Genomic DNA, 27,709 nt, shown 5'->3' with positions numbered 1-27,709 from the left:
CAGATCAGATAAGAACTTACAGTTAACAATGTGCTGGAGTCAAGGGTAAGGGGTTAACAAGGTGGAAAGGCATTCATTATGTTCAGCCACTTAACATTGTTGGAAACATTCAGTATGTAAGGTCAGTTCAACAAGGTGAAAAGTATTCATTGTGAAGCCAGTTAAGGTTAAGAACATTCACTGTGTAACAGATGGCTTAATTCAAAGTTTGTGAGAAGATTTGTAGCTCGGGTGCTCGTTGTTGTGGTTCTGTTCACCGAGCTGGGAATTTGTGTTGCAGATGTTTCGTCCCCTGTCTAGGCGACATCCTCAGTGCTTGGGAGCCTCCTGTGAAGCGCTTCTCTGATGTTTCCTCCGGCATTTATCGTGATTTGTATCTGCCGCTTCCGGTTGTCAGTTCCCGCTGTCTGCTGCAGTGGCCGGTATATTGGGTCCAGGTCGATGTGCTTATTGATTGAATCTGTGGATGAATGCCATACCTCTAGGAAATCCCTGGCTGTTCTATTGTAGAGATCAAAGAGGAGAAAGTGAGGTCTGCAGATGCTGGAGATCAGAGCTTAAAATGTGTTGCTGGAACAGTGCAGCAGGTCAGGCAGCATCCAGGGAACAGGAGAATCGATGTTTCGGGCATAAGCCCTTCTTCAGGAATGAGGAAAGTGTGTCCAGCAGGCTAAGATAAAAGGTAGGGAGGAGGGACTTGGGGGAGGGACGTTGGAAATGCAATACGTGGAAAGAGGTCAAGGTGAGGGTGATTGGTCAGACTGGGGTGGGGGCGGAGAGATCAGAAAGAAGATTGCAGGTTAGGAAGGCGGTGCTGAGTTCGATGGATTTGACTGAGACAAGGTGGGGGGAGGGGAAATGAGGAAACTGGTGAAATCTGAGTTCATCCCTTGTGGTTTGAGGGTTCCTAGGCGGAAGATTCCCTGGATGCTGCCTGACCTGCTGCGCTGTTCCAGCAACATTTTCAGCTATTATAGAGAACAGCCAGGGAATTCCTAGAGGTATGGCATTCATCCACAGATTCAATCAATAAGCACATCGACCTGGACCCAATCAATAAGCACATCGACCTGGACCCAATATACCGACCACTGCAGCGGACAGCGGGAAATGACAACCGGAAGCGGCAGATACAAATCACTATAAATGCTGGAGGAAACATCACAGAAGCGCTTCACCGGAGGCTCCCAAGCACTGAGGATGTCACCTAGACAGGGGACGAAACGTCTGCAACACAAATTCCCAGCTCGGCAAACAGGACCACAACAAGATAGCTTAATCTTTACTATTGACAGTTGATGATTGTAACAATATGTGTGTTGCCTTATCTAGATGCTCCTCCCTGTAAAATGACTTATATAATTCATTAAGAAACTGCTGTCCCAGGCAGAAGATAGAGAACTCATGTCTCTATCCACATGGGCGATTGTTCTCTCTCCCTCCAGGGTCCGGAATAAAGATGAAGGAGGTAAAACTATACTGTGTCTGAACATTTTGCTTCGACTGAGGGAGGGAAATGGGATGACAGGAGGAAGCTGGGACATCGATAAGTGTTTAAAGGCAGAGGAGGCAATCTGGAAACGAGACACGGGGACTAAATGGAAAACTTTAATATCCACATGGAGAAATACTGCAGAGGAAATTACAAACACATCTAAACAGGCAATCTGTGACAATAATGCACAAAGAGGAATCAGTGTGTGATAATGAGGGAAACCCCCAAGTCTGGGCAGGTGCTGAGGAGTATGACATGAGTAAAAGAAAACAGGAAAAATTGAGAAAGGAAAGACAAAATAAGGAATCAGAATTGAAATGTCAAGCTGAACTTTCAAGTGGGAATAAAATGGTCTGCCGATATTGTTCCAAAATAATGACACCAATGACCAGGAGGATTGGCAAATTCAGTCTAGTGCCCTGCCATATCAATCCCGCTATCCTAACACTCCTGCCAGTGCCCCACCACCCCAGCCGAAGAACCAGTAACTATTATTCCTACTATACCCTCCGCCACCGCCCACCTCTCCACAACCTGATCCTCAGCTCCGGCGAAATGTTGACCATCCCCATCCTGACTATAACCAGACTTTGGAACATTTCACTGACCCAGTCGCTTTCAGAACCCAATCAAATATCCAGAGTGTGCAAGGGACTAGCCATTTTGAGAGGCACAGGGCTCAGAACAATTTATCCTAAAGCACTGACACAGACAGTAGTAATGAACATAACGGTCCTCACCATTACGACCATTACAAAGGCAAGGAATGGCCCAGAAAGTTGTAAGAGGACCAGTCAATCCTAACCCTGCCCACCAAAGAAGAAAGGAGAAATATTCACATAGTATCTAACCCAACACCTGGAGCAGCAGGTGAGGCCACTATGCAAGTTTACACTGCTTGGAAACCCCCAAGAGGTGTGCTTAATTATGGCCCCAAACCAGGCTTCAAACCAAAAAAAAAACCTGAATGATTTTATTGATTACATTATAGGCATGATCCAAATGTTTCAGGCCACGCCTCAGGATCTTTACAGTTTGTACTGTATGGTATCAACCACGAACTAGATGGAAAAGCCAGGTGGGAGGATGTAATGACTGGGTCAGAGCAGTTCCATGGCCAGGGGACCAAATCCAGGCAACTAGGGGGAGTTTTCAAAGGGTCTTGCAATAATCAGTGGATATAACTAAAGTATTAGTGTGCCACCCAAAGCAGGGGGAGGAGGATTCAGATTTCTGGGATCAGTTCTGTTTCACATATGCCACCTGTGCAGGTGACACCACTTATAATGCAGGGAATCCCTCATCCTGACCTACTGTTGCAGAATAGTCCAGAAGGGATTGCCACTGATATCAGGATCAATATGGATTGGCTGGACAACACCCGCCCACAAATGAGATGGGGCACTCACTTATTACTGGAATAGTATTAAAGACTCTAAACAGATTACGGTCAAATATGAAATGGTACATCGTCCTCCTTATAAGCCCCGTTAGAGGTTCCAATGCTCCTGTTGTGAACCCGGTCAATGGATGTAGCCATGCGTATACGACTCATCCGGACGGCCCCAAAGTGTCTCTATCGGTTACCCTATGCCCCTTCGCCCCCTTTCCGCAACCACAAGTCGCTCCCCACCCCATGGTAGCCAGCCCCATCTGGAAACACAAAGGTCAGCACAGAACGGTTTTAACTGTGGTGCCAGGGATCACTGGCAGTGAGAATACCCACTAGTACAGCAGCAATACAGACCCCAGAACAGGAGACAACCTTTCTCAGCCTGACTATCCACCCTTCCAATTTACCCCATATTGACTAATGGCTCTGGAGGATGAACAAATACGGAGCTGAAAAATGTGTTCCTGGAAAAGTGCAGCAAGTCAGGCAGCAGCCAAGGAGCAGAGAATCGACGTTTCGGACATAAGCCCTTCTTCAGGAATGAGGAGGTTGTGCCAAGCAGGCTAAGATAAAAGGCTGCATTCATCACTTTTGGTTGGAGGGTTCCTAGGCGGAAGATGAGGCGCTCTTCCTCCAGGCGTCGTGTTGCCTGGGTCTGGCGATGGAGGCGGCCAAGGGCCTGCATGCCCTTGGCGGAGTGGGAGGGGGAGTTAAAGTGTTCAGCCACGGGGTGGTTGGGTTGGTTGGTGCGGGTGTCCCAGAGGTGTTCTCTGAAACATTCCGCAAGTAGGCCCAATGTAGAGGCGGCCACATTGGGTGCAGCGGATGCAGGAAATGATGTGTGTGGAGGTGCAGGTGAATTTGTGACGGATATGGGAGGATCCCTTGGGGCATTGGAGGGAAGTGAGGGGGAGTTTTGGGCGTATCGCCATATCGGGTGCAGTGGATGCAGTAAATGTCGTGTGTTGAGGTACAGGTGAATTTGTGACGGATATGGGAGGATCCCTTGGGGCCTTGGAGGGAAGTGAGGGGGAGTTTTGGGCGCAAGTTTTGCATTTCTTGAGGTTGCAGGGGAAGGTGCTGAGAGTGGAGGTTGAGTTCGTGGGGTTTGTGAAACTGACAAGGGAGTCGCGGAGGGCGTCTTTCCAGAACGCTGGTTGGGGAGGGGAGGGAAACATATCCTTGGTGGTGGGATCTGTTTGGAGGTGGCAGAAATGACGAAGGATGATGCGATATCTGGAGGTTGGTGGGGTGGTAGGTGAGGACCAGTGGGGTCCAGTCCTCGTGGCGATTGGAGGGGCAGGGTTCAAGGGTGGAAGAGCGGGAATTGGAGGAGATGCAGTGGAGAGCATCGTCAACCACGTCTGAGGGGAAATTGCGGTCTTTGAAGGAGGAGGCCATCTGGGTTGTTCAGTATTGGAATTGGTCCTCCTGGGAGCAGATGCGGCGGAGGCGAAGGAATTGGGAATATGGGATGGGGCGAAAGAATTGGGAATATGGAATGGTTACACTTCCTCCCACCCTGCCCCCTGTAAATACGGAACCAGATGAACAGATAGTCTGCTTGATTGTTGAGGGCTTCAAAATCCCCTTTATGATTGATCCCGGCGCCACAGCTTCAACACTTGAACTGTGAGCACCAACACAGGTTTAGGCTCTCACCCACCTTTATGAATCTTAGTGGCTTAACCAGGAAGGAGAGACCATATCCCCCGACGAACCACTAACAGTTCAATTTGGCCTCCAGACTTGTACTGTCCAATTCAACCAAACCCGATTTAGGAATTAACCTAGCAGGAAGAGATTTATTGTGTTTCCTCAAAATAGAGATTCTTTGCCTTGACAAAGGCATTATCATTAAAAACAACATCACGAAAAGACAATTTTGGATCTATTGCGTTCCCCCCCCCCCCCACCATGGCGAGCTGTCAATTTGATGCTAAAGGAATTTACTCCTCCCTTGTAGGCCCCTGATCTCCATGCAACCCTTTGCTATGATGCCACTGGAGCTTCCACTGAGCTGGCAGCCACCTTTGCTCCCTTCCTAGGATAGACTGTCACGATAACCATTAAGGGACACTTTGAAGGTAAGGAGGGATCAGCCCTCCTGGTGGAAGCTCCCGTCCACCTATAGCATCAACCAGGATTGATTTAGAACATAGAACAGTACAGCACAGAACAGGCCCTTCAGCCCACGATGTTGTGCCGACTACTGATCCTCATGTATGCACCCTCAAATTTCTGTGATCACATGCATGTCCAGGAGTCTCTTAAATGTCCCCAATGACCTTGCTTCCACAACTGCTGCTGGCAACGCATTCCATGCTCTCACAATTCTGTGTAAAGAACCTGCCTCTGACATCCCCTCTATACTTGCCTCCAACCAGCTTAAAACTATGACCCCTCGTATTTCTGCCCTGGGAAATAGTCTCTGGCTATCGACTCTATCAATGCCTCTCATTACCTTTTTTACCTCAATTAGGTCCCCTCTTCTCCTCCTTTTCTCCAATGAAAAAAGTCTGAGCTCCCCATATTACACTGTTTGTGAAGAATGGAATTAAAGAAAAAGGCCTGGGATTCTTAGCACACTGTTTACAGCAGCAATCAGACTTGAGTGTCACTGACATACCCCCAACAGCTGACTGAGGGGGAATTTAACTTACTTCCAAGCCCCTTCACCATAGCAGGCATACTTTGCCACCATCAACCCCGACATGATCCCTTGAAAGAACCCTTTCTCCATCTCTGGTCACCCTTTAAGCATGAAGTAGGATACACCCCTGTGGAGCCTATAGATATCGAAATTATACCGGGGCAAAACCGCCTTCAATATCCCAGTAGCCCCTAAGACCAGAAGCAATAGAAGAGATATCAATATTGACAGTCATTCCTCCAACAAGGCATTCTAGTTCCCTGCCAATCACCCTGCAACACCCCCATTCTACCTGTCCCAAAGCCAGGATGCTCAGAATGGAAATTAGTACAGGATCTCAGGCAGACCAATAGAATCACCCAGCCTTTACACCTGGTCATGCCAAACCCTGCAACGAATCTCAGCAGCATCCCCACTAGCGCCTGCATTTTCACCCTGGTTGACCTACAGCATGCTTTTTTCACTCTCCCTCTAGCAGCAGATTCCCAATATTTGTTTGTCTTTACCTTCAAAGGTCAGCAGTACACTTTGGAAACTCTTCCCTCAGGGATTTGTCTATTTGCCTACTTTATTCTGCCAGGTATTGCACAAGTAGCTTTCGGAGTTTCAGATTTTGGGTGGCTCCACCATTGTCCACTATGTTGATGACCTGCTCCTAACTGGTCCTTCAGAAACTGCTAGCATTACAGATACCAACTGTCTCCTGAACACCCTCCATTCTTGGGGGTATGTCATACCAGCCAGCAAAGTGCAGCGCACCTAGCGCCATGTCTTATGCCTTGCGCAGTGCTTCTGACTGACACAGTTAACCTCAAAATGTATCACACCCATCCTAGTGACTCCTCTGCCTACAAGCGCCAAGCAAATGTGTGCTTTCTTAGGCCTAGTTAACTGCCGCTGATAGAGGCAATGATACCAGCAATGGCAATGCCAGAGCTGACAAAGACACAGCAATGGGTCGCAATTCTCTCGTGTCCTCTGGGAACTGGCAGGCACTAAATCATTCACCTACCTTGAAAACAACAGGCATACCAGACATTGTCACTGTGCAGTGTTTGCAGGGAGAACGCCGCTGACTCAAAAACAAATATTGAAGATGCAGGAGTGTTCGCACTCTGCATCAAAAAGCCTCTGGATCACTCCAGCTGGTCAAGTTTGTATACCTGATATTTTGTTACCAATGTTGATTCGCTGTCTTCATACTAATACCAACCTTGACAAGAAGGGAATGAGTTGATATCATTTGCGTATCTGATGACACCCCCGATTGGCCAAGGCAGCCCAAAAGCATGTCAAATCATGTTTAACATGTCAGCAAAATAATGCCAGTCAGGGGTGCAGTGTGTAACAGGGAGAACATCCTTCCCATGTGGTCCATTCGAATGTATCCAGCTTGATTTCATTGAACTGCCATAAGTACATTGTTATAAGTATTGACTTGTTATTATTGACATATTTAGTAGATGGATCGAAGCCTTTCCGACCACCAATAAAGCCTCAACGATGGTAACATTACTCCTGACAGAGATCATACCGAAGTTTGGAGTGCCTTGGTAGTTAGTTCAGACAATATCCCCCCCACTTTGTAGGGAAAAACGAACATCAAACTTTGTGAGGCTCTGCATACCCAACAGCAATTCCACTGGGCTTACCACCCTCAAGCAGCAGGAATAGTGGAAAGGGCAAATGGGATTCCTATAACTAAACTAAGTCAATGAAACAGGCCTCAACTGATTGAAGGTCTTGCCTTTAGCCCTGCATCACATTACCCTACACTCTACCACTGGACGATAGGCAGCAGAAATAACTTATGGCCGACCCAGGAGGACCCCTTGGGATGCAAACTCAAACCCACCCACCCATGTGGACTTAACTATTATGGGAGAGGAAATGCATAGATACTGCCAGCAGCTAATATAGTCCCTAAAGTCTCTCCTCACATAGGGAAAGCATGCCTTCAGACCACCGACGGATCAAGATTCAGAAGACCAGAGTGAGCCGCCCCAGAGTACAAACAGAAGAACTCGTACTGACCAAAGACTGAGACACAGATGGAAAGGACCATTCCAAATGCTCCTGAAGACACCAATGGCAGTCAAAGCTCAAGGACAGAGTCTCTGGCTCCACCTGTGTAACTGTAAACAACGGGCCTTTCAGATGGCCTGAAGACTGCACACTCATTCTACGGTATCATGGCCACCGTCACAGTATTAGGCCTAGAGGACAATTTGTTTTATAAGACTTATACTTTTGCATGGTAAGTGAACTGTGTGTAACCAATTTACCCAGTCAGTAGAAGCATTATTTGTAGCCAGTCTTGGGTGGAACCCCCTCAACCTATACATCATAGATACTTCACACACCCGTGTAGGTCAGAGTGGGAAGTTTAAAAGGATGTAATCGGAACTGTGCGTAGAGCTGATAGATTCAGATAAGACTCAGCCCCCTGGCTGCCCATGGACCCAGGGAAAGAAATGGTACAACTTGCTATGATCCCATGAGCTATCCACTTTGCTTCTCAGTACGGGGGTAGAGGTGGGGCTGTGCCTACACTTTGGGTCCCACAAATACCTCTTGTGCCCAAAAACAATGTGCCCGCAGGCATTACCAGGCGAGCAATGGAATATTCACCTGCACCAGGGCGACACGGTGGCTCAGTGGTTAGCACTGCTGCCTCACAGTACCAGGGACCCGGGTTCTATTCCAGCCTCGGGCAACTGTTCGTGTAGAGTTTGCACATTCTCCCAGTGTCTGCGTGGGTTTCCTCCGGGTACTCTGGTTCCCTCCCACAGTCCAAAGATGTGCAGGTTAGGTGAATTGGTCATACTAAATTGCCCATAAAGTTAGATGCATTAGTTAGGGGGAATGGGTCTGGGTGGGTTACTCTTCGGAGGGTCGGTGTGGACTAGATGGGCTGAAGGGCCTGTTTCCACACTGTAGGTAATCTAATCTCTGACAAGGAAAGATGCTTAAATGTTACTGCAGGAAGGCAGTTCATTTGTGGGCATTGCAACTGAATCCATGTACGCTCAGCCTTTTGGTTGTATCCTTTTTATGATGACCATCTGATCTGATCAGGAGAAAACTCCAGTCAGGAGAGAAACTGGAGATATAAACAGGTTGCAACTGCCAGGCGGTGAAATTCTACCGGGCCAAAAGAAGGTTTGTGTTCCTTCTCAACGGGACCTTTACTACAGCCAGGTAAAAACAATGACTGCAGATGCTGGAAACCAGATTCTGGATCAGTGGTGCTGGAAGAGCACAGCAGTTCAGGCAGTATCCAACGTGCAGCCTTTACTACAGCTAGCCTGACTCTTCCTGTCCTGTTCGCTGTAGGGACTCCTCACTGTCCCATGCCCAGAGAAGGCACCGACCTGCTGCAAAATAGTAACCCAGCTATTAATCTGGAGCTTTGTGCAGATTGGAAGGACCCAGTGACTCTAGGCTACGGGTTCTTGAGGGCACTGTCCCTCAGAAGACTGGCGGGAACAATGACAGCAAAAAACCAAAATTATCTTATTTGTGGGTTAACCATCCTGAGAAACAGTACAATGAGGGCACTAGGCACAGTTAATCGAGAATTGGCGGAGTTGAGGCACTACTCAGAACAAACCAGACCCTCCAACCACAAGGGATGAACTCGGATTTCACCAGTTTCCTCATTTCCCCTCCCCCCACCTTGTCTCAGTCAAATCCATCGAATTCAGCACCGCCTTCCTAACCTGCAATCTTCTTCCTGACCTCTCCGCCCCCACCCCAGTCTGACCCATCACCCTCACCTTGACCTCTTTCCACCTATCACATTTCCGACGCCCCTCCCCCAAGTTCCTCTTTCCTACCTTTTATCTTAGCCTGCTGGACAAACTTTCCTCATTCCTGAAGAAGGGCTTATGCCCGAAACGTCGATTCTCCTGTTCCCTGGATGCTGCCTGACCTGCTGCGCTTTTTCAGCAACACATTTTCAGCTCTGATCTCCAGCATCTGCAGACCTCACTTTCTCCTCAGACTATTTATTGGCCCAACAAGGCGGGGATTTACAACAGTGGGGGGCAAATGCATCACCCAGGTTACGGATGAATCATATAACATAACCCATGCCAATCAGTCTATTCAGAACCAACTGGATAATTTTAGTCAAGGGCTAAGATGGTGGGCTACGATGGCTACAGGGAGGATCCTATCTACTGCATGGGCTAGAGATTTTTGTTGTTATAAATCATTGTATGTTGTGTGCCAATAACTTGTTTAAGTACTGGCTGTAAGATTCTTAGGAATAAGATGGTAGTGCCTTTCTCATCGGGGCAGCACGGTGGCACAGTGGTTAGCACTGCTGCCTCACAGCGCCTGCGACTCGGGTTCAATTCCCGCCTCAGGTGACTGACTGTGTGGAGTTTGCACGTTCTCCCCGTGTCTGCGTGGGTTTTCCCCGGGTGCTCCGGTTTCCTCCCACAGTCCAAAGATGTGTGAATTGGCCATACTAAATTGCCCGTAGTGTTAGGTAAGGGGTAAATGTAGGGGTATGGGTGGGTTTCGCTTCGTCAGTGTGGACTTGTTGGGCCGAAGGGCCTGTTTCCACACTGTAATGTAATCAAATCTAATCCATCTAGGTGGTTATCATAGCATGATAAAATGGCATTATGGATTAATTTGCTCCGCTGATCTGCAGGAAATTGGATGTCCCGAGGCAAGGGTTGGATGTCTCTGTCTTACAGATAGAATGTCAGGAATTTACTTTGCCATTCAGAGGCATTTGCATGGCCATTTCGTAGTTATTCAAAATAAAAGAATTACATTATCATCCCCTATTCAGAAACCAATAAGAACACTGCAGTTTGAATTCTGACTACTCCCTGAAGTTAAAAAGACTATTCACAACAGACTTGGCCATTAAGGGATGATTCACATTACATTGTTTCTGGAGATGATCAGGTCACTGCATTGCGCCTTGAGTGGCATGTGACTTGAGAGTGGATGGCTGGGAATTGTCATGTGCATTACTGACTGTGATGTAAAGATTTCATTATAAAAGGGCAGTTTCTTTTTGTTCAGGGAGATCTTTGATACGGCTCCACAATCCCTGCGAAGTGTGTTAAAGGGTTTCTCCAGAAAGCTTGTACTGTACTGTGCTTAATAAAATTTAGATAGTTCACATTAGTTGGCATGTTGCAGTTGCATCAAGTGTGTAAGAATCTCAAGAAAAAGAACCTAACAACACGAGTTCCCAAAGCACATTTAAACACTACCTGTAGCAGAATTTTATGGATATAAATGAGGAGAAATGTTTATTCACATAATCACCTTAGCAAATTTAATGTTGCATCAAATTGAACACCACACACCCAAGGAAGATATAATTAAATAAAGTGGTGCCCTTCTACAAAACATTCAAATCAAACAGAAGAGTTAGCAATTCGTGTGTCCAGCAAGAGGAGGAGATTTTCCTCACTCTGGAATGACAATAGGCCAAATTAGGGTGGCTATGGTCAGATCTAGATTTATTACAGGATTCCTTCAAAGTGAAGGCCATTTAGCAGAACAGATTCAGAGACCCTGGTGGTTAACTTCCTTTCACTATAAACTTAAACTCCACCCAAATATCCAAGCTATTCCATTCTCTAACCAATTTATTTTGTTTCTACTTCAATCCTTTCCAAACTAACCTTACCAGGAATCTAATTTGCTTCCTCAATCCTTTCCTAACGTAACTCTTAGGCAATTTATTTCCCTCTGAGAGCTTCCACTTCACCAGGATTATAAAATAGTTTCTCATCTACCTAGCCCTTACTTTGGAAAGCAACCCTTTCCATACTCACTAAATATTCAACCCTTCCATTCACGTTTATGGATACTTAATCTCCCTTTCAGATCTTCCTTGCAATTCACTACTCTCACCCCCTCCAACCAGTTCCCGAAATACCAAAACCTTTGACAAGTTAGGCTACATCTGAAAGTGTGGCACCCAAGGAGCCAGAGTAAAATTAGAGTCAATGGGAATGCAGGAATACACCCAACTGGCACAAAAATCATGGTTGTTGTAAGATGTTAAAGGGTTAATTTGTTCTGCTCACATGTAAGAAATTGGATGTCCTGGGTGGTGTGTTTTTCTGTTTTGCAGGTAGGATGTGATCACCTCAAATCAAACACATATTGCCTGAAGGGACCACCTCAATCACACACACGCTGCCTGAAGGGACCACCTCCCTTCTCACACACTGCCTGATGGGACCACCTCATCTCTCACGTGCTGCCTGAAAGGACCACTTCATCTCATACATGGGTGGCATGCAACTATGGGGAAGTGGCAGAGGTTGTGTCTTGCATGCATGCATGACTGACTGATGCAAAACCCTGTATAATGAGAGGATGGTTCCTTTGTTTGGAGAACCTCACTTGATATGTTCTGCAAGCATCGCAAAGAGTATTAAGTGCTCCTCCAAAAGCTTGTACTTGCTGAAATAAATCGTGGCTGTTCACAAAAGTTGCAATTGCAGCAAGCGTGTAAGAACCTCAAGAAAGGAACCTAACAGTTGGAGGTCCGTCATCTGTACTTCAGGACATCTCTGTAAGAGCTCCATACATGGGCAGCATACTAGGCTGAACTATTTTCTGCGGCTTCAGTCAGGAATTTCTCTCTATCTTAACCGTGAATGTGGCAAATAACGTTGATGCGTCACAAACACTAAGCATGTAATGGCATAATCATCGTTCAGGGGGTTACTACTAGGCACAAATTGAAGTGAAATAGCGAAATAAACTTCGAAGCTTCAAGGAATTCTGTAGTGTGTGATTCACCACTAGATTCTCCAAAGCCAGCCCATCATCTATGAAGGCACAAATCAAGTGATGAAATACTCTACTTGCCTGCATGAGTGCAGGTCCAACAACACTCAAGCAGCTTGATGGCATGCAGGATGAAGCAGCCTATTTGACTGGCATTGCAGCCATAAATTTTCACTCCCTTCATCACTGCACTCAATGTACAGCCTGGAAGATGCACTGGAGAAGTTCAATAAAAGCTCCTCGAACAGCACCTTTCAAACCCACAGTCACTTTCATTTCGAAAGACAAGAGCAACAGGTACATGGGACCACCACTATCTACAGGTTTCCTAAGTTATGCATTATCCTAAATATTTTGTTGGTCATTCAGTGTCACTGGCTCAAAATCCTGGGAGTTCTTCCTAATGAGATTGTGGATGTACCGAAACCAAAGATTGCAGATGCTTAAGAAAGCAGATCACCACTTTCTCTAGGGCAACTAGTAAATGCATGCCACCAACATCCATGAGTGAACAAAAAGTTGCAAATAGCACTGCCATGTATCCTTGAGTCATTATCCTCCTTGAATTCTCTACAGCCTCTAACAATTATGTAAATCTACTGCACCATCCAGCTCAGAGGTTATCTTAGTTGGTCTACTCTACCTATCCAACCATAGTCAGAATTACTGCACTGTCTCTCTTCTCAGCCATGCATCAATAGGCAGAAGCTGTTGATAGAATAAGGCTCAATGTGATGAACTGGTTAATGAAAAGCTTTCCACAGAATGCTACAGCCAAATCAAACTTAGAATTCTGGTAATTAGAACTGGTGTGGTCACAACCACCTCGACTGACAACCATCCAGGTGACAGAATAAATGGGAATACTAACTCATGTTTAATTACCTCAGGTAACGTATAGGAAACGCAGGCAACGGAGGTCAGCAATTTTCCCAATCAGCAAATTCATTTCACAGTGAAGAGAAAAAACAGCAAAGGTGCATGGCCTTATGCAAATCTGAAAAGTAAGGTCCATAAATCACAAGGTATGAACCCAGAAGTTTCAATAGTTCATCCACTAGTGCCCACGCACTTCAGTAGTGCTTGGAAATAGGAGAGCTCAAAAGGGCACACAAAGAACTTGGGACAGAAGTTGACAACAGATCAGTAAGCAAAAGAGAAATCAAAATCAAATTACCAAAGGAACACAAGTGTTATATCAACATGAATTCAACAAAAGAAAAACTAGTCAGGGGATTCAAACATGAGCAAAAAAACTCAGGGATGACCTTCAAAAGATTTGAACTGGGGATAAAGATTAAACTAATGAAATTGCAAATCAAAAGAATGAAGCCCAACTAATGCTGGTATGTTTACAAAAAAAGTGTATATAGACAAAGCCTGAGCAATGTAAATCTGCCAGTGTTAATTGGTGCTAAAAATTGAAGGAGCAGCATTCACGGAGATCCACCATCAACCAGCTCACAACAGTAATACAAAAACTACTTCAAGAATGAATAAAATGTCTACACATCAGCCATCACAACAACCATGTGCTGTCATGAATGACAACTTTTAAATCAGACCTAATGCAAGTCAGCAAGTGGAAATGCTCTCATAATTTGATACCACACTGTGAAACTCCTTAAAAGGTTTTCACTGCAAATCTGGGAGCAAAATCTGTATGTGAAATGTAAGTTTAGTTATTTTTCTTTTAAGCACAGAAATTAGATGCAAATGCTATTTGTTCCACAAGCATTCTCTTTTTGTTCTGTGCAGTCATAATCTCTTTAAGGTACTGTATTTCATGATTAAAAATTACACCAGCCTCATTATCTAAGCATGCAAAAGTGAATTTAAATTAATCACTGGTCAACTAAGTGAGAAAAGTCTTCGCTAAACTATTCTGCAACTATGGTAAATTCATCAAAATTCCTGATTGATTATATTATGATCCCATCTGATATGATGATTGGTCAAGTCAGATTCCAGATAAAAGCTCGGTTTGATAGGTGTTATTTCAATCTATTAAACAAGGTCATGGTTCACTGAAACACAAGCACGGAAAGATCTGATTTAAGAACAAAACAGAAGTTTATTATACAAAAGAAATAAAACAAAAAACTATTAATATTTAAAAGATTTCCAAACAAGAGCACAATATTGCATCTAACCCAACGTCATATTATATTATGCAAACACCAGAGAGAATTCTCTTTACCACAGCTTTAGATCTGACTTAAACTGTTATTTTCAATTCCTGGTCTTGACAACTTGACAGTTCTTCCTTCTGCCATCCTGCGCTAGACTCTTCCAAAGAGGAAAAACCCGCTCCATATCTACCCTGTGAATCCCTTAAGAATCTTACTTGTTTCAGAAAGGTTTCCTCTCATTCTCCTAAACTCAAATGAGTATAAACCCAAATTACTCAACCACTACTTCTAAGAAAGCACCAAATCCAGGATGAGCATCCTTGACTGCCACAAATGCTAATTTATCTTTCCTTAGTTACGTTCTGATTTGTTTGATGCTGGATCCTAAAATTCTCTCAATGTAAATGCCTAACACCACTTCAGCAACTCCCCGCATACTTGTTCAAAACAAAAAGCTGCACAGATATTGATGAGTCCATCATTAAGCCCCCTCATACAAAAATCCATAAGCCACTAACTAAAAATTAAAACTCAAATAAATGACATTAAAATATATATAAAACACACATCATAGACCATAATTAGCAAAAAGGATCCACTGCATCTTATTGATTGATCATGAAAAAAAGTTACCTGAAAACTGATTTAGACAGAGCTTTGGAGAGGATACAGTTTCTTCGCCTTGTTCTGTTGATTGAGCCAAATATTCATGAAGCTTCTGCACTAATGTATTCAGCTTGCTTTCACTGTAAAAGGAAGCGTTATATATATTTTTATAAAGTACTATGTTGTCCAATGTATTTGCATTTCTTCAGAGTGCAGCTACAGATTCCCAATATAAGCAAATTAGGAGGGGAGAAAGGCATTTTAAAAAAGAACTATTCTGGCAGCCAACAACAAAAAGGACCATCACAGATTTTCAGAAAGACAATATGCCTGCCCAAGTGATCAGAAAATAGTGTATAATGTACGTCAGCGGTTTTCAACCATGATGCCATGAAAACTGTCAAAATCTGCAATGAAATTTTGCACAAAGGTCATAAAAATCAAACTTAATTTTTCCATCAAACAACAAAAAAAATAGATTCTGTACCTTTCTCCACAGTAAATACTGATGCAAAATATTTGTTTAGGATTTCACCCACCTCCTGTGGTTCCATACAGACAGCTATGTTGATCTTTAAGGGGTCCTACTGTCTCCCTAGTTATTCTTTGCCTTTAATATACTTGTGGAATCACTTTGGATTCTCTTTAACCTAATCTGCTAAAGTAATCTCATGACATCCTGACTTCCCTCAAGTTTATTCCTACTGCCCTTATACTCCTCAAGGGATTCACTTGATTCTGGGCGGCACGGTGGCACAGTGGTTAGCACTTCTGCCTCACAGCGCCAGAGACCCAGGTTCAATTCCCGCCTCAGGCGACTGACTGTGTGGAGTTTGCACATTCTCCCCATGTCTGCGTGGGTTTCCTCCTACAACCCAAAAATGTGCAGGTTAGGTGAATTGGCCATGATAAATTGCCCGAACTGTTAGGTGTAGGGGAATGGGTCTGGGTGGGTTGCGCTTCGGCGGGTCGGTGTGGACTGTTTCCACACTAAGTAATCTAAATCTAATCTAGCTATCTATACTTGGCATATGCCTCCTCCTTTTTCTTGACTACAGCCTCAACATAAAGTTATCCTGCCTGCCTTCCCCTTCACACTAACAGGAACATGCTAGCCCTGAACTTCTCACTTTTGAAAGACTCCCACTGTGAACAGCATTCCCCCCGCCCCCCCATCAACTTTTGGAACTTCCTGTTTAATCCCATCAAAATTTGTCTACTCCCAATTTAGAACATTAACTTGTGGATCAGGCCTTTCCTTTTCCAGAACTATTTTAAAACTAATAAAATTAAGGTAACTGGTCCCAACTGTGATGTCGAACCGACCTCTGTAAAGCCTATTTTTTTAAAAAAATAAAGTTACATACAATGGTTCATACCAATGGACAGGCCAGTTTGGTTTTTTATACCTATACACATATATTCTCAATTATAAATACTGTACTGAAATTACATTACGTATTATATTTAAGATGTTTTTGGCAAAATATATACTCTGACAAACGTTTGACGAACTGACTCTAGATGTGAACTGTATGCAACTGTTCCGACTTCCATACAAATTCGACATATGAACGGACTTAAAAACAGAACTCATTCATAACCCAGGGACTTTTTGTTCTGCCTTCTTTCTTGCTCTCCCAATCAATCATTCTTTTGTTCTCCCTTCTGTAATGCACAACTTCACATTCTCCCCTACTGTCCTCCATTTGACAACTTTTTGCCCACTTACTTATCAATATTGCTCTGGAAACGGTTTGTATCTCTTCCAACTGCTTTTCCACCTATTTTTCTATCGCCTGCAAATTTGGCAACACTACATTCACTTCTTTCTCCAAATCATTCATAATGTAAATAACTGTGGTCTTAACACTTATCCCTGCGGAACCCCACTTTTCAACGGCCATCAACCCAGGAAAGAGAACTCCTTCTCCCCACTTACTGTTTCTTGCCCACAAGCCAATTCTCTATCCATGCCAACATACTATCATGGGCTCTTCTGCCTTAACCTCTCGTGAAGTACCTCGTCAAACACCTTCTCAAAGTCAGAATACGTTTATTGGTTCCCGTATGTCCACTTTGGTTGAGACTTCAAAAGGTTCTGATAAGATAGTCAGATACGATTTTCCTTTCACGAAGCCAGACTGCTTGATTAGGTGATTTTCCAAATGTGCTCTCACTTCCCTCGTATTTGGTTCAAAGCTTTTGCAATAGATGTTAGGCTAATCGGCATTTACTTAGCCACTTTCTACCTCACGGCCAAATAGGGTGTCACTTATCCAGCACACCAAGGATTTTTGGAAAATTAAATTAATGCACATTATTCCTGTAGCTCCCTCTTTTCAGATCTGAGGATGCAAGCCATCCAGGTCAGGGGACATTTCTGCCTTTAGTTTATGTAATACTCTTTCTTTAGAAGTGGCAATGGTATTTACTTTCTTCCCCATATTCAATAGTATTAATAGGATGTTTGGAGTATATTCCACTGAGAGGACTGACACAAAATCCCTGTTTAACTCCTCTGCCGTTTCCTTGTTCCCCAGAACTACTTCTCCAGATTCATTTAAGGTACCGATGTTCACTTTGATCCCATCTTGCTTCTTATGTATTAGATTAGATTTGATTAGATTCCCTACACAGTGTGGCCTTCGGCGCAACAAGTCCACACCGATCCTCCGAAGAGTAACCCACCCAGACCCATTCCCTATATTTATCCCTGACTAATGCACCTAACTATGGGCAATTTAGCATGGCCAATTCACGTTACCTGCACATCTTTGGACTGAGGAGGGAAAACCGGAGCACCCAGAGGAAACCCACACAAACACAGAGAATGTGCAAACTCCATACTCCTGAGGCAGGAATTTAACCTGGGTCCCTGGTGCTGTGAGGCAGCAGTGTTGACCACTGAGCTACCGTGCCGCATTGTTAGTTTGTATATCCCTCACTAATTTGCCTTAAGTTTATTTTCTATCTTAATTATATTTTTAATCTTCCTTTGCTGGATTCTGAAATTATGCCAATCTTCAGGGTTACCACTGAATTTGGCCTCCTTAAAATGTTTTTTCTTTCAAGTTTATACTCTGACTTTCTTGGTTCGCTACAGTTAATTAGAATCTTTCCTCCTTTGTCAAATGTACATGTTTTGCTCAGTCATGAATTAACTCCTTAAATGTCAACCAATGCTTCTTACTGTTATTTCTGCTAATCTATCAATAACTCTCTGTTCCCATTTCAGTCAAAGCAAAACGCTCAGTGTAATTTTACCTCCATCTTTATTCCGGGCCCTGGAGGGAGAGAGAACGATCGTCCATGTGCACAGAGACACGAGTTCATGGTCTTCTCCAGAACAGCAGTTTCCCAATGAACTATATAGTCATTTTACAGGGAGGAGCAGCCAGATAAGGCAACATATATTAATTAGGTGATCGTTACAATCAACGAGTATCAATAGCAGAGACCAAGCCCCTTACTGTTATACAAGGAATGTTCTTAACCTTGTTAACTGGATTCACAGTGGATATTTTCCCTTTGTTAAGTGACATTACATACTGAATGCTACCTCATCTTGTTAAATGGCTCTACATAATGAATGCTTTTCTACCTTGTTAACCCATTACCCTTGCCTGCAGCACCCCATTGTTAAGCGCAAGTTATCTGATCGAGTCATGCTCAGCTGAACCTCGTTTAAAAAAACCTCAGAACTTAACTCTTCCCCTTCCTGCTTGTACCCTATACACATTCTTATATCCTCATTTCATTTATATTTACCCTAAGTTAAACGCAGTTATTTCTGAGCCACGTTTTTCACTCTCTAAGTATTAAATTCTATCATGTTATGAGTGAAAGATCTCCTGGAAGTAGTATAAGTAATTTATCAAACCTGCCTCATTACCAGATCCAAATATAGCCTGCTCCCTGATGCACTCTTTGAATTCATTGTCGCAGCTACCTTTTCTAATTTGATTAACCCAAATCAAAAAGCAGCTTAAAGTCAACCATAATTATGCTACTCTTTTTATATACTCGTTATTTGTTAATTCATAGCCTTTCCCACAAAGTGGCTGTTTGGAGTCTGTACATTACTCCTTCCAATGTCTACATTCCTTTGCTGATTTTTACCTCTACCCCAATGGACTCCGCGCTTATAATGTCTCTCTCAACTCTCATTTCATTTCTTTTTAACTGTGCTACTCCACCACCATTTACAGACCTCCTGTCCCTCCAAAAAAGGAGAAATACTCCTCAATGCTCAGCTCCCAGTTCTTGATCTCCTTGTAACCATGTTTCTGTAATGGCTGAAATCATATTCATTTGCCTCTATTTGTGCCACCGATTTGTCAACCTTATTCCAAATGCTCTGTGCATTAAAATACTAAGACTTTTAAGTTTATTCTATTATCGAACTTCCTTACAATTTTATGGCTGCTTAGTATAAATATGGCACTCGCATTCTGTCCCATCCTTTTAATTTTTGCTAACAATCAGCCCCATCAAGTACCTTCTCCTTTGATTTTAAAAGTTCCCCATGCAACTGAAGCCCCATCTATTTAGTTTAAAGCCCAATCTACAGTCCTAACCATGTGATGTGTCAGGACTCTGGTCCCAGCATGATTGAGGTGGAGACCATTCCATTAGAATAAACTCTTCACCCCTCCACCACCACCACCAACCCCCCCTTCAAGTACTGGTGCCAATTTTATGTGAATCTGAACCCATTTCTCCCTACCAATCTTTCAATCACACATTTACCCCATAAATCTTGTTGACCCTGGGCCAATTAGCTGGTTGCTCAGATAATAATCTGAAATTACCACCTTTTGGTACACGACCTAATTTAGCCACAAGCTTCTCATATTCCATCTTTCTTCCTAAATTTCTGGTTTCTATATGGACTTCAAAGAATCTTTCCTTTCCCAATCTAAGTTCCTCTGCAGCCCAGATGAGGCAAGGTATCAGGCACCAGGCTGGCAACACAACTTTCGGGATTCTTGATCCTTGCCGCACAGATGAGAATCTTTTCTCCGACAGTACTATTCTCAATTACAATTACATTTCTATTTTCTTCCCCCTCTTGAATGGCTCCCTGTGCCATGGTGCTGTGCTCAGTATATTCATCCTTCCTATAGCCCCAGTTCCTGACTCTAATTCACAGTCAGCAAGAATCTCAAACCTGTTAAGACAAACTCAATGACTAAGGCTCTTGCAACACTATCTCCTAAGTCCCACCAGCTGCCTCGCTCACAGTGACACTTTCCTGTCCTAACTGCATGGCCAAATTTGAGATAGTTAATCCAAGAGGTGTGAGTGTCACCTGGAGACACAGAGTCCAGGTAACTCTCCCATTCCCTGATGTATTGCAATGTTCTAAGCTCAGAGTCCAGTTTATCAACTCAGAGCATTGAATAACCCTTCTTTAGAAATCTGCATTATCATTCTTCCTCAGTGGAATCCATACAAAAAAATCCCAAATGTAAATCTGTCAAACCTAAAGTTTCAATTTTTCCCCCAATAATGATTTGTGAGCAAACACTTGTGACTAGTTCAAAATATTACATCAGAATATTCACCAAAGTCATGCTAACTCTGTTAAATTATTACTTTAATCAGCACAGCACTTGGACATAATTCAATTTCCCACAACTTCAGTTAAACTGGTGAATTTGTAGCCACCTGGTATCTCCCACCTTTCCTTTAGAAGGAAAGTGAATTCTGCAATTTTCCAAATTAACTGCACAATTCCAATATCTAGAGTGTACAAGAAAATTATAACCAGTGCTTATACAATTTACTCAATGACATGAAAATTTAGATCTTGAAGACCTGTACCCTGAAAGCACCATTATGTTTCATTACTATTTTCTTACACATTAACCAATCCTCCCTTGGATACAATAGTGGAGTATTAGATTACTTAGTGTGGAAACAGGCCCTTCGGCCCAACAAGTCCACACCGACGAAGCGAAACCCACACATGCCCCTACATTTACCCCTTACCTAACACTACGGGCAATTTAGCATGGCCAATTCACCTGACCTGCACATCTTTGGACTGTGGGAGGAAACCGGAGCACCTGGAGGAAACCCACGCAGACACGGGGAGAACGTGCAAACTCCACGCAGTCAGTCGCCTGAGTCGGGAATTGAACCCGGGTCTCTAGCGCTGTGAGGCAGCAGTGCTAACCACTGTGCCACCATGCCGCCCACTATGATTTTGTCCCCTGACAAGAACTGCATACAAAGTATAATTTATAAAGTTATAAATTTAACAGGCAATACAACTCTTTAATAGGCCCACATTCTCCACTACAAATGTTTTACAAGCCTCCCTTCTACTGAAGCTACTTCAAGCTATACCCATTCTGAAGACACTGCTCACATTTTAAAACTGCAATTTGCACCAGTGAGATATTAATGGAAGTTGGATGTCCTGAGGCTAAGGTGGGATGTATCTGCCTTACAGGTAGTTTGTAAGGAATTTACATTCCCATCCCTTGCCACTCAGAACCATTTACATGGTCATTTCCTAGTTATTCAGAGTAAAAAGACTGCATCATCATCCTATTTAAAATCAATAAGAACAGCGCAGTTGGAATATTGACTACTCCCTGTAGTTAAAAAAAAAAATCGATTTACAACAGATTTGACCACTAGGGGATGATTTACATTATACTGTTTCTGTAAATGATGTGGCCACTACATTGTGTCTTGAGTGGCATGTGACTATGGGGGAGTGACTGGGATTGTTTTGCAGTCATTATTGACTGTGATGTAAAGATTTTGAATACAGGTAGGACTGTTTCCTTTGTTCAGGGAGATCCCTTGACATGGCTTTGCAAGCATTGCGAAGTGGGTTAAAGGGTTTCTCCAGAAAGCTTGTACTGTACTATGCTTAATAAAATTTTGGTCGTCACAGAAATTGGCGTCTACAGTTGCATCAAGTGTGTAAGAATCTCAAGAAAAAAATAACCTAACACTAGAACAGCTGACTCAAGCCATATTCTGAAAGAAAGGCAATTCACCACATCCCATGTTAACAGATTTTTTAAAGATATACAGAATCTAAATTTACATCTCCAAAAACTAATCAGTTCTTCGAAGTCATATCCAATGTACCAAGCTACATTGAGATCTGTTAAATACTTTTGACTTGTTAGAAAACAGCAAAAACATTATCTGCACTCACATTTAGAATTAGCAAAGCATATTTTGATGTTTGGTCTAACTTCTCTGTAGCAAAGGTCAAGAGCAAAAGCAAAAAATATTTTGACAGGACTTTGAGGCCACATTCTGGAATACTAACCATATCTTTATGTCACCTTTCCCAAAAGAACATATTCAAAGTAAAAAGGAATATAAAGGTTCACAAAACTGATTCCTGGGATGAGGGCATTGGTTATTTTTAGATACAAGAAATTGAGTAGATGCTAGAAGAAATGTTTCCACTAGCTGATGAGTCTAGAACTGGGGCTCATAAATCTTCAAATATGATGTCAGATATTTAGGACTGTGAACCAGAAGTTTCGTTGCTCACATTATTAGGAATCTTTGGACAGTTGTACTAATAAGCTATGGATGCCCAAAAGCATACTTAAGACTTTTAGATCTTTCGGCAATTCAGGGATTTGGACACTGCATATGACAGTGGTTGTTCAACCATGACCTTGCTGAAAGTGATACCAGCATAAAGTGGAGAATGACCTACTCTTACACCTCATGCTACTTCGCCTAAATGGAGTCACTGAATTACAGAGATAATCTACAAGATATTTGATGCCACAGATATTATGACAAAAAAAAGTTCATAGGCAACAATGACCTGAAAAGATGATGAGAAACACAGGAGACGTGTTATTTTCTGACTGGCAAGACATAACAAGTGGTGTGCTATAGTTATCAGTGCTGGAGCCTAAAGTCTTTTTTTTTGACAATTTACAATGTACAATGACATGAACGGACAGAAAGCTATGGTTGCTATATTTGCGGATAATATGAAAGTGATTGGGGTAAGATGGGAACAGGACAAAAAGGTTGCTACAGAAGGCCATAGGTTAAATGAATGGGGAAAAGATCTGCAAAATGGTATAATGAGGTAAACTATGAAGTTGATGTTTTGGCAGGAATAAAATACATTAACACCAAAAGATGTAAAAGTAGAAGCAAGCTAGTTAGCCAGCCAACCAAGTCAGCTTCGCCATTCGACACTATTTTCCTGACTTTTCCCCATAATCCTCAATTACCGTACTGATTAACCTCCTGTATCTCAGCTGTGAATATATTCGACAGCCCTTCTAATATGGTAAATAATTTCATTTATTTACTCATCAGAAGAAATTCCTCCTTGTCTCTAACCTTAAAAAGGATGACTCTTTATTCTAAGATTATGCCCTCTGGGCTTAGACTCCACATCTAACTGTCAAGTCCCCAAGTATAGATATAGAATTCCTACGGTGCAGAAACAGGCCCATTCGGCCCAACAAGTCCACACCGACTCTCCGAAGAGTAACCCACCCAGACCCATTCCCCTACTGTTCTACATTTACCCCAAACTAACATACCTAAACCACATATCCCAATGACAATTTAACATGACTAATTCACCTAACCTGCACATCTCTGGATTGCGGGAGGAAACCAGAGCACCTGGAGGAAACCCACACAGACACAGGGAGGATGTGCAAACTCCATGCAGATAGTCGCTCGAGGCAGGAATCGAACCTTGGTCCCTGGTGCTGTGAGGCAACAGTGCTACCACTGAGCTACCGTGTCACCCCTTCTTTTGCATTTTTGTATCTTTTGTATTTTAAAAAGGTCTCCTTTCATTCTAAATTCCAATGAATACAGATCCAACCTACTCAATCTCACCTCAAGACCGTTCTTCCATGCTCAGTATCAGCCTTGTGAACCTTCTCTGGACTGCCTCAAATGCCAGTATATCTTAACTTCGATAAGGGAACCAAAACTGCTCCAAGTATTCCACCTATAGTCTAGCTTTAATAAAGACTCCCAAAGCCAACGTGACCCTGGTCTCCCCTATTATTTGAAGATTCATACACAATGACTCCCAAACATCTGTGCTGCAGTCTTCTACAATTATCTTTCCCCATTTAAATAACATTCAGTCCCTTTATTCTTGTTACTGTGCATAATCTCACATTTCCCACATCATGTTTCACCAGCCAAGTTTCTCACCACTTGCTTAACTTGTCCACGAACCTCTACAGACTTTATACTCATCCTACGTACCTTTCCATCCACTTTTGTGTCATCCACAAACTTTGCTACTGAATTCACATTCCTCATCCAAGACATTAATGTGGACCTCACTGCAAAAGTAACGGTATGTCCTACAGCATGAATCTCAAAGATTTAGATATGACAAGTAATTAAGCTAATAGAATGTATTGTTCTGAAGCCATACTTGACTCAGCTTTAAAAGTTTCTCTCGCCTCAGATGCTGCCAGACCTGCTTAGTTTCTCCATAGTGTTTGTTTCAGATTTCCAGCATCCACAGTATTTTGCTTTTCTCTAACAGAACGTTATTTATTAAGGGGAATTAAACACAGAGGTAGGTAATACAAACGACTCGTGAAACCAAACCTGGAATACTAGGTCCAGTATTAGTCTACTCAAAAAGAAGAATGGTTTTAAAGAAACCCTGAGAAGATTTATCAGACTATTACCTAGAACAAGTGGATTGCCTAACGAGGAAAGATTGGACAGACGTGGTTGTATCCACTCAAGTTGAGAAGAAGCAATCTGATTGAAATATACAAGATTGCGAGGGGTCTTTATAGGGTAGATGTGAAAAGGTAGCTTCTTTTGCAGAGAGAATCTTAAACAAAGGGTCACTGTTTAAAAAGGGTGGCCAATTAAGACACGAGAAATTTGAGGGGACTTAGTTTATATGGCATCCTGATAAATCACAATTACGGTCATTCCTTCTGTCATCCCATTTCCCTATCCCAGTGTCAATCGAAGCAAAACACTCAGAGACAAAGTATAGTTTGACCTCCATCTTTATTCCAGGCCCTGGAGGAAGAGAGAACAATCACCCATGTGCACAGAGACACAAGTTCTAAATCTTCTCTTGAACAACAGATTCTTAAGGAATTATATAGTCACTTACAGGTAGCAGCATCCAAATAATACTTCTATATTGATTGGGTGACCGTTACAATCAGCGAGCATCAACAGTAAAGATTAAGCCATTTGGCATCATACAATGAATGTTCTTAACCGGCTTCACATAATGAATGCTTTTCACCTTGTTAATGACTTTACATAACGAATGCTTCTTCATCTTGTTCAATTACATAATGAATTTTTTTTTCACCTTGTTAACCCACTACCCTTGCCTCCAGCACCACATTGTATATTGCAAGTTCTTATCTGATCCAAGTCATGTTAGCTGAGCCTTTTGTCAAGCAATCCTAAACTTAACTTTTTCCCTCCCTGCTCATACGTTATACACTTTCTCACTTAGACTGGACAGAACAAGCTTGTGGTTACCTCTTTCCTACTAACTGTCAAAGTTTCTCATCCTTCTTCCTACACTTGTATTTGTGTGGTGTGGCTGTATTCTGGCTTATCTGCTGGGTCACTCTACACTCTCACTTCTGTATTACATTCAGGTGAGGTGCTGTATCTATATCCACATAAAACAAAGTGATCAAAATCCGCACAAGAATCTGTAAAGCAGTACATACTTTCCAGTGGCTCCACATGATCTGGGCATCTTATATCATCAACAGTTTCACCATTTGGTTACATAAGATCCTAGCCATCACAGACGCAGCATCACCAAACTGCTATGAACTGGTTGCAGCACCTGTGGGACATCACGAGTGAGAGAGAAAAGACCAAGACTGGAAGGACACATTTCTTCTTTCAGATGCACCCCACATCAGAGAAGCAGAATGCCAATCTGACAATAGCCAAAGAAGGGACCTGCCAAGAAAAGACTTGATAAAGTGCATTTAAGGGCAGACTTCAAGAACAGGACACCACCTGGGAATGAGCCAAATAAAATGACAAAGGACTAGGATCAGAGATTTGCTATCCATTACCCCACAAGAGGACAAGAGAAATTAAGTCCAAGTCTTTTCCATTGCAATGTTTTTAAACTTGCACCTCACCACAACAATCCTGAATCAACACTAGTCTTTTGGAAGTCATCATAATACAACAATGGAAAAAGTACTGAAGAGACACTTAAGGGATAAGATCTCAGTTTGGTTTCAAGTTGTTTTTGACATTAAATGGAGAAACACTTCCTAAAAAACCATCAGACGTTTTCATCTTGGTTACAATGAAAAGGTGTGAAGCAGAAAGCAGTTAGAAGAAATTAAAACAACTGGCAATGATTGAAATATAAACACAACACAATTAACACCAAGACCTGAACATGCAAAAAAAGTGTGCGCTCTTACAGGAACTTGTTGATTCTAACAAAACTGCAACATCAGATAACCAGCAACAACAGTGACTAGGAAATGAAATCCTTCTACACTGAATGACAAAAACCTCTCAGAAAATAGTTATAAGACCAAGAATTTTGAACAAAATTTTATGTAAAAAGATTTCAAGAGTTCATAACATATTAAGCAGAGAGGAAAAGAAAAGAGAGATTTTGCTTTTAGAGGATTTATCTTTCCAAAACTACAAATCTTGTATCATGTAATTGGATTTCACAAAAAGTGCTTTTTAATCCAAGTTACCTGTACATCGAATTCCTGAAAACAAAAGCATGCTTTCTGCTCAGCAATGTATTTTGCTTAATGCAAATATGAAATACTACACATCTTTAGGACAATTTAAAAATAAAAAAATGTCCAAGTAACTATCAGGAATGCCTGATTTAACACCAAACATAGGCAATGTATGCAGTATCCAGAAATCCAATAGCAGCTAATTTAATGATGAACTGGCACATCTGTTAGAAGCACAGACATGTTAGAGCTAAAAGTATAACACATAACAACCGAAGTACATAAAGTAAAATGTAATGATGATCTTCAGTAAAGCATAATTGAAAAAAAATTTCAAGTTAATTCCCCACGAGAGTTTGTTCATATGCTGGGTCAATGTTTATCATTCATCTCACTGCCTGTTCCCCACACGTTTTTGGATTCTGTGCAGGACTCTAGTATTTTGAGGTCATTTTCAAAAGACTGCCCTCTACAGAGGATCTGTGGGATTTACAGCCACAGAAAGCAAACACTGCAGTTCAATCAGATGGCAAAAACCCTCACAAACTGCAGACCAAACTAGAAATTATGAGTAAGATTTTAGTCCATGTCAAATTAAACATACACAAAACAAAAGAGAAAGGGACTCAAGTTTAAAAGAAATTGAATCTTGAAGACAGTTAAGATTATGAAGAAATCAGACTCCATATTGAAATAAAATTCAGTTATCTGAATTTTAACGCAAGACCTTTATGCCATGAATACAGCAGCCATATGCTCGTGTCTTTAGTGGGCAAACAGCAAATGTTGTTTTAATCAGCAACTCAAGAACCAACACTGAATAAACTGACAAAAATTATACATGTACATTTCTGTGACTCGATGACCTGAGGTACCAGAAGTCTATTGTATTATTGCGATCTGCAAGGCAGAGTTGTCAGTTGAGGAGACAAGCGAGAA

The 27,709-nt window shown here is 42.5% G+C and overlaps 1 protein-coding gene across 3 annotated transcripts in view; it reads right to left on the bottom strand.

Annotated features, from left to right (window-relative positions):
• The window catches only part of atrx (ATRX chromatin remodeler), a 241,124-nt gene that overhangs the window by 186,534 nt on the left and 26,881 nt on the right, over positions 1–27,709 (bottom strand). For 2 of the 3 annotated variants that reach the window (XM_043704988.1, XM_043704986.1), the window contains exon 2: positions 15,087–15,199. The exons of the other annotated variant lie outside the window; for it this stretch is intronic. Coding sequence is in view for 1 of the 2 variants with exons in the window: in XM_043704986.1 (XP_043560921.1) it covers positions 15,087–15,199 (113 nt within the window). In the remaining variant the exon portion in view is untranslated. The remainder of the gene's footprint in view (positions 1–15,086; positions 15,200–27,709) is intronic. 3 annotated transcript variants of the gene reach the window in all.

The sequence above is a fragment of the Chiloscyllium plagiosum genome, chromosome 15 (assembly GCF_004010195.1).
Source record: "Chiloscyllium plagiosum isolate BGI_BamShark_2017 chromosome 15, ASM401019v2, whole genome shotgun sequence".
NCBI classification, from domain to species: Eukaryota; Metazoa; Chordata; class Chondrichthyes; order Orectolobiformes; family Hemiscylliidae; genus Chiloscyllium; species Chiloscyllium plagiosum.
This window is presented reverse-complemented; position numbering and strand designations above follow the sequence as displayed.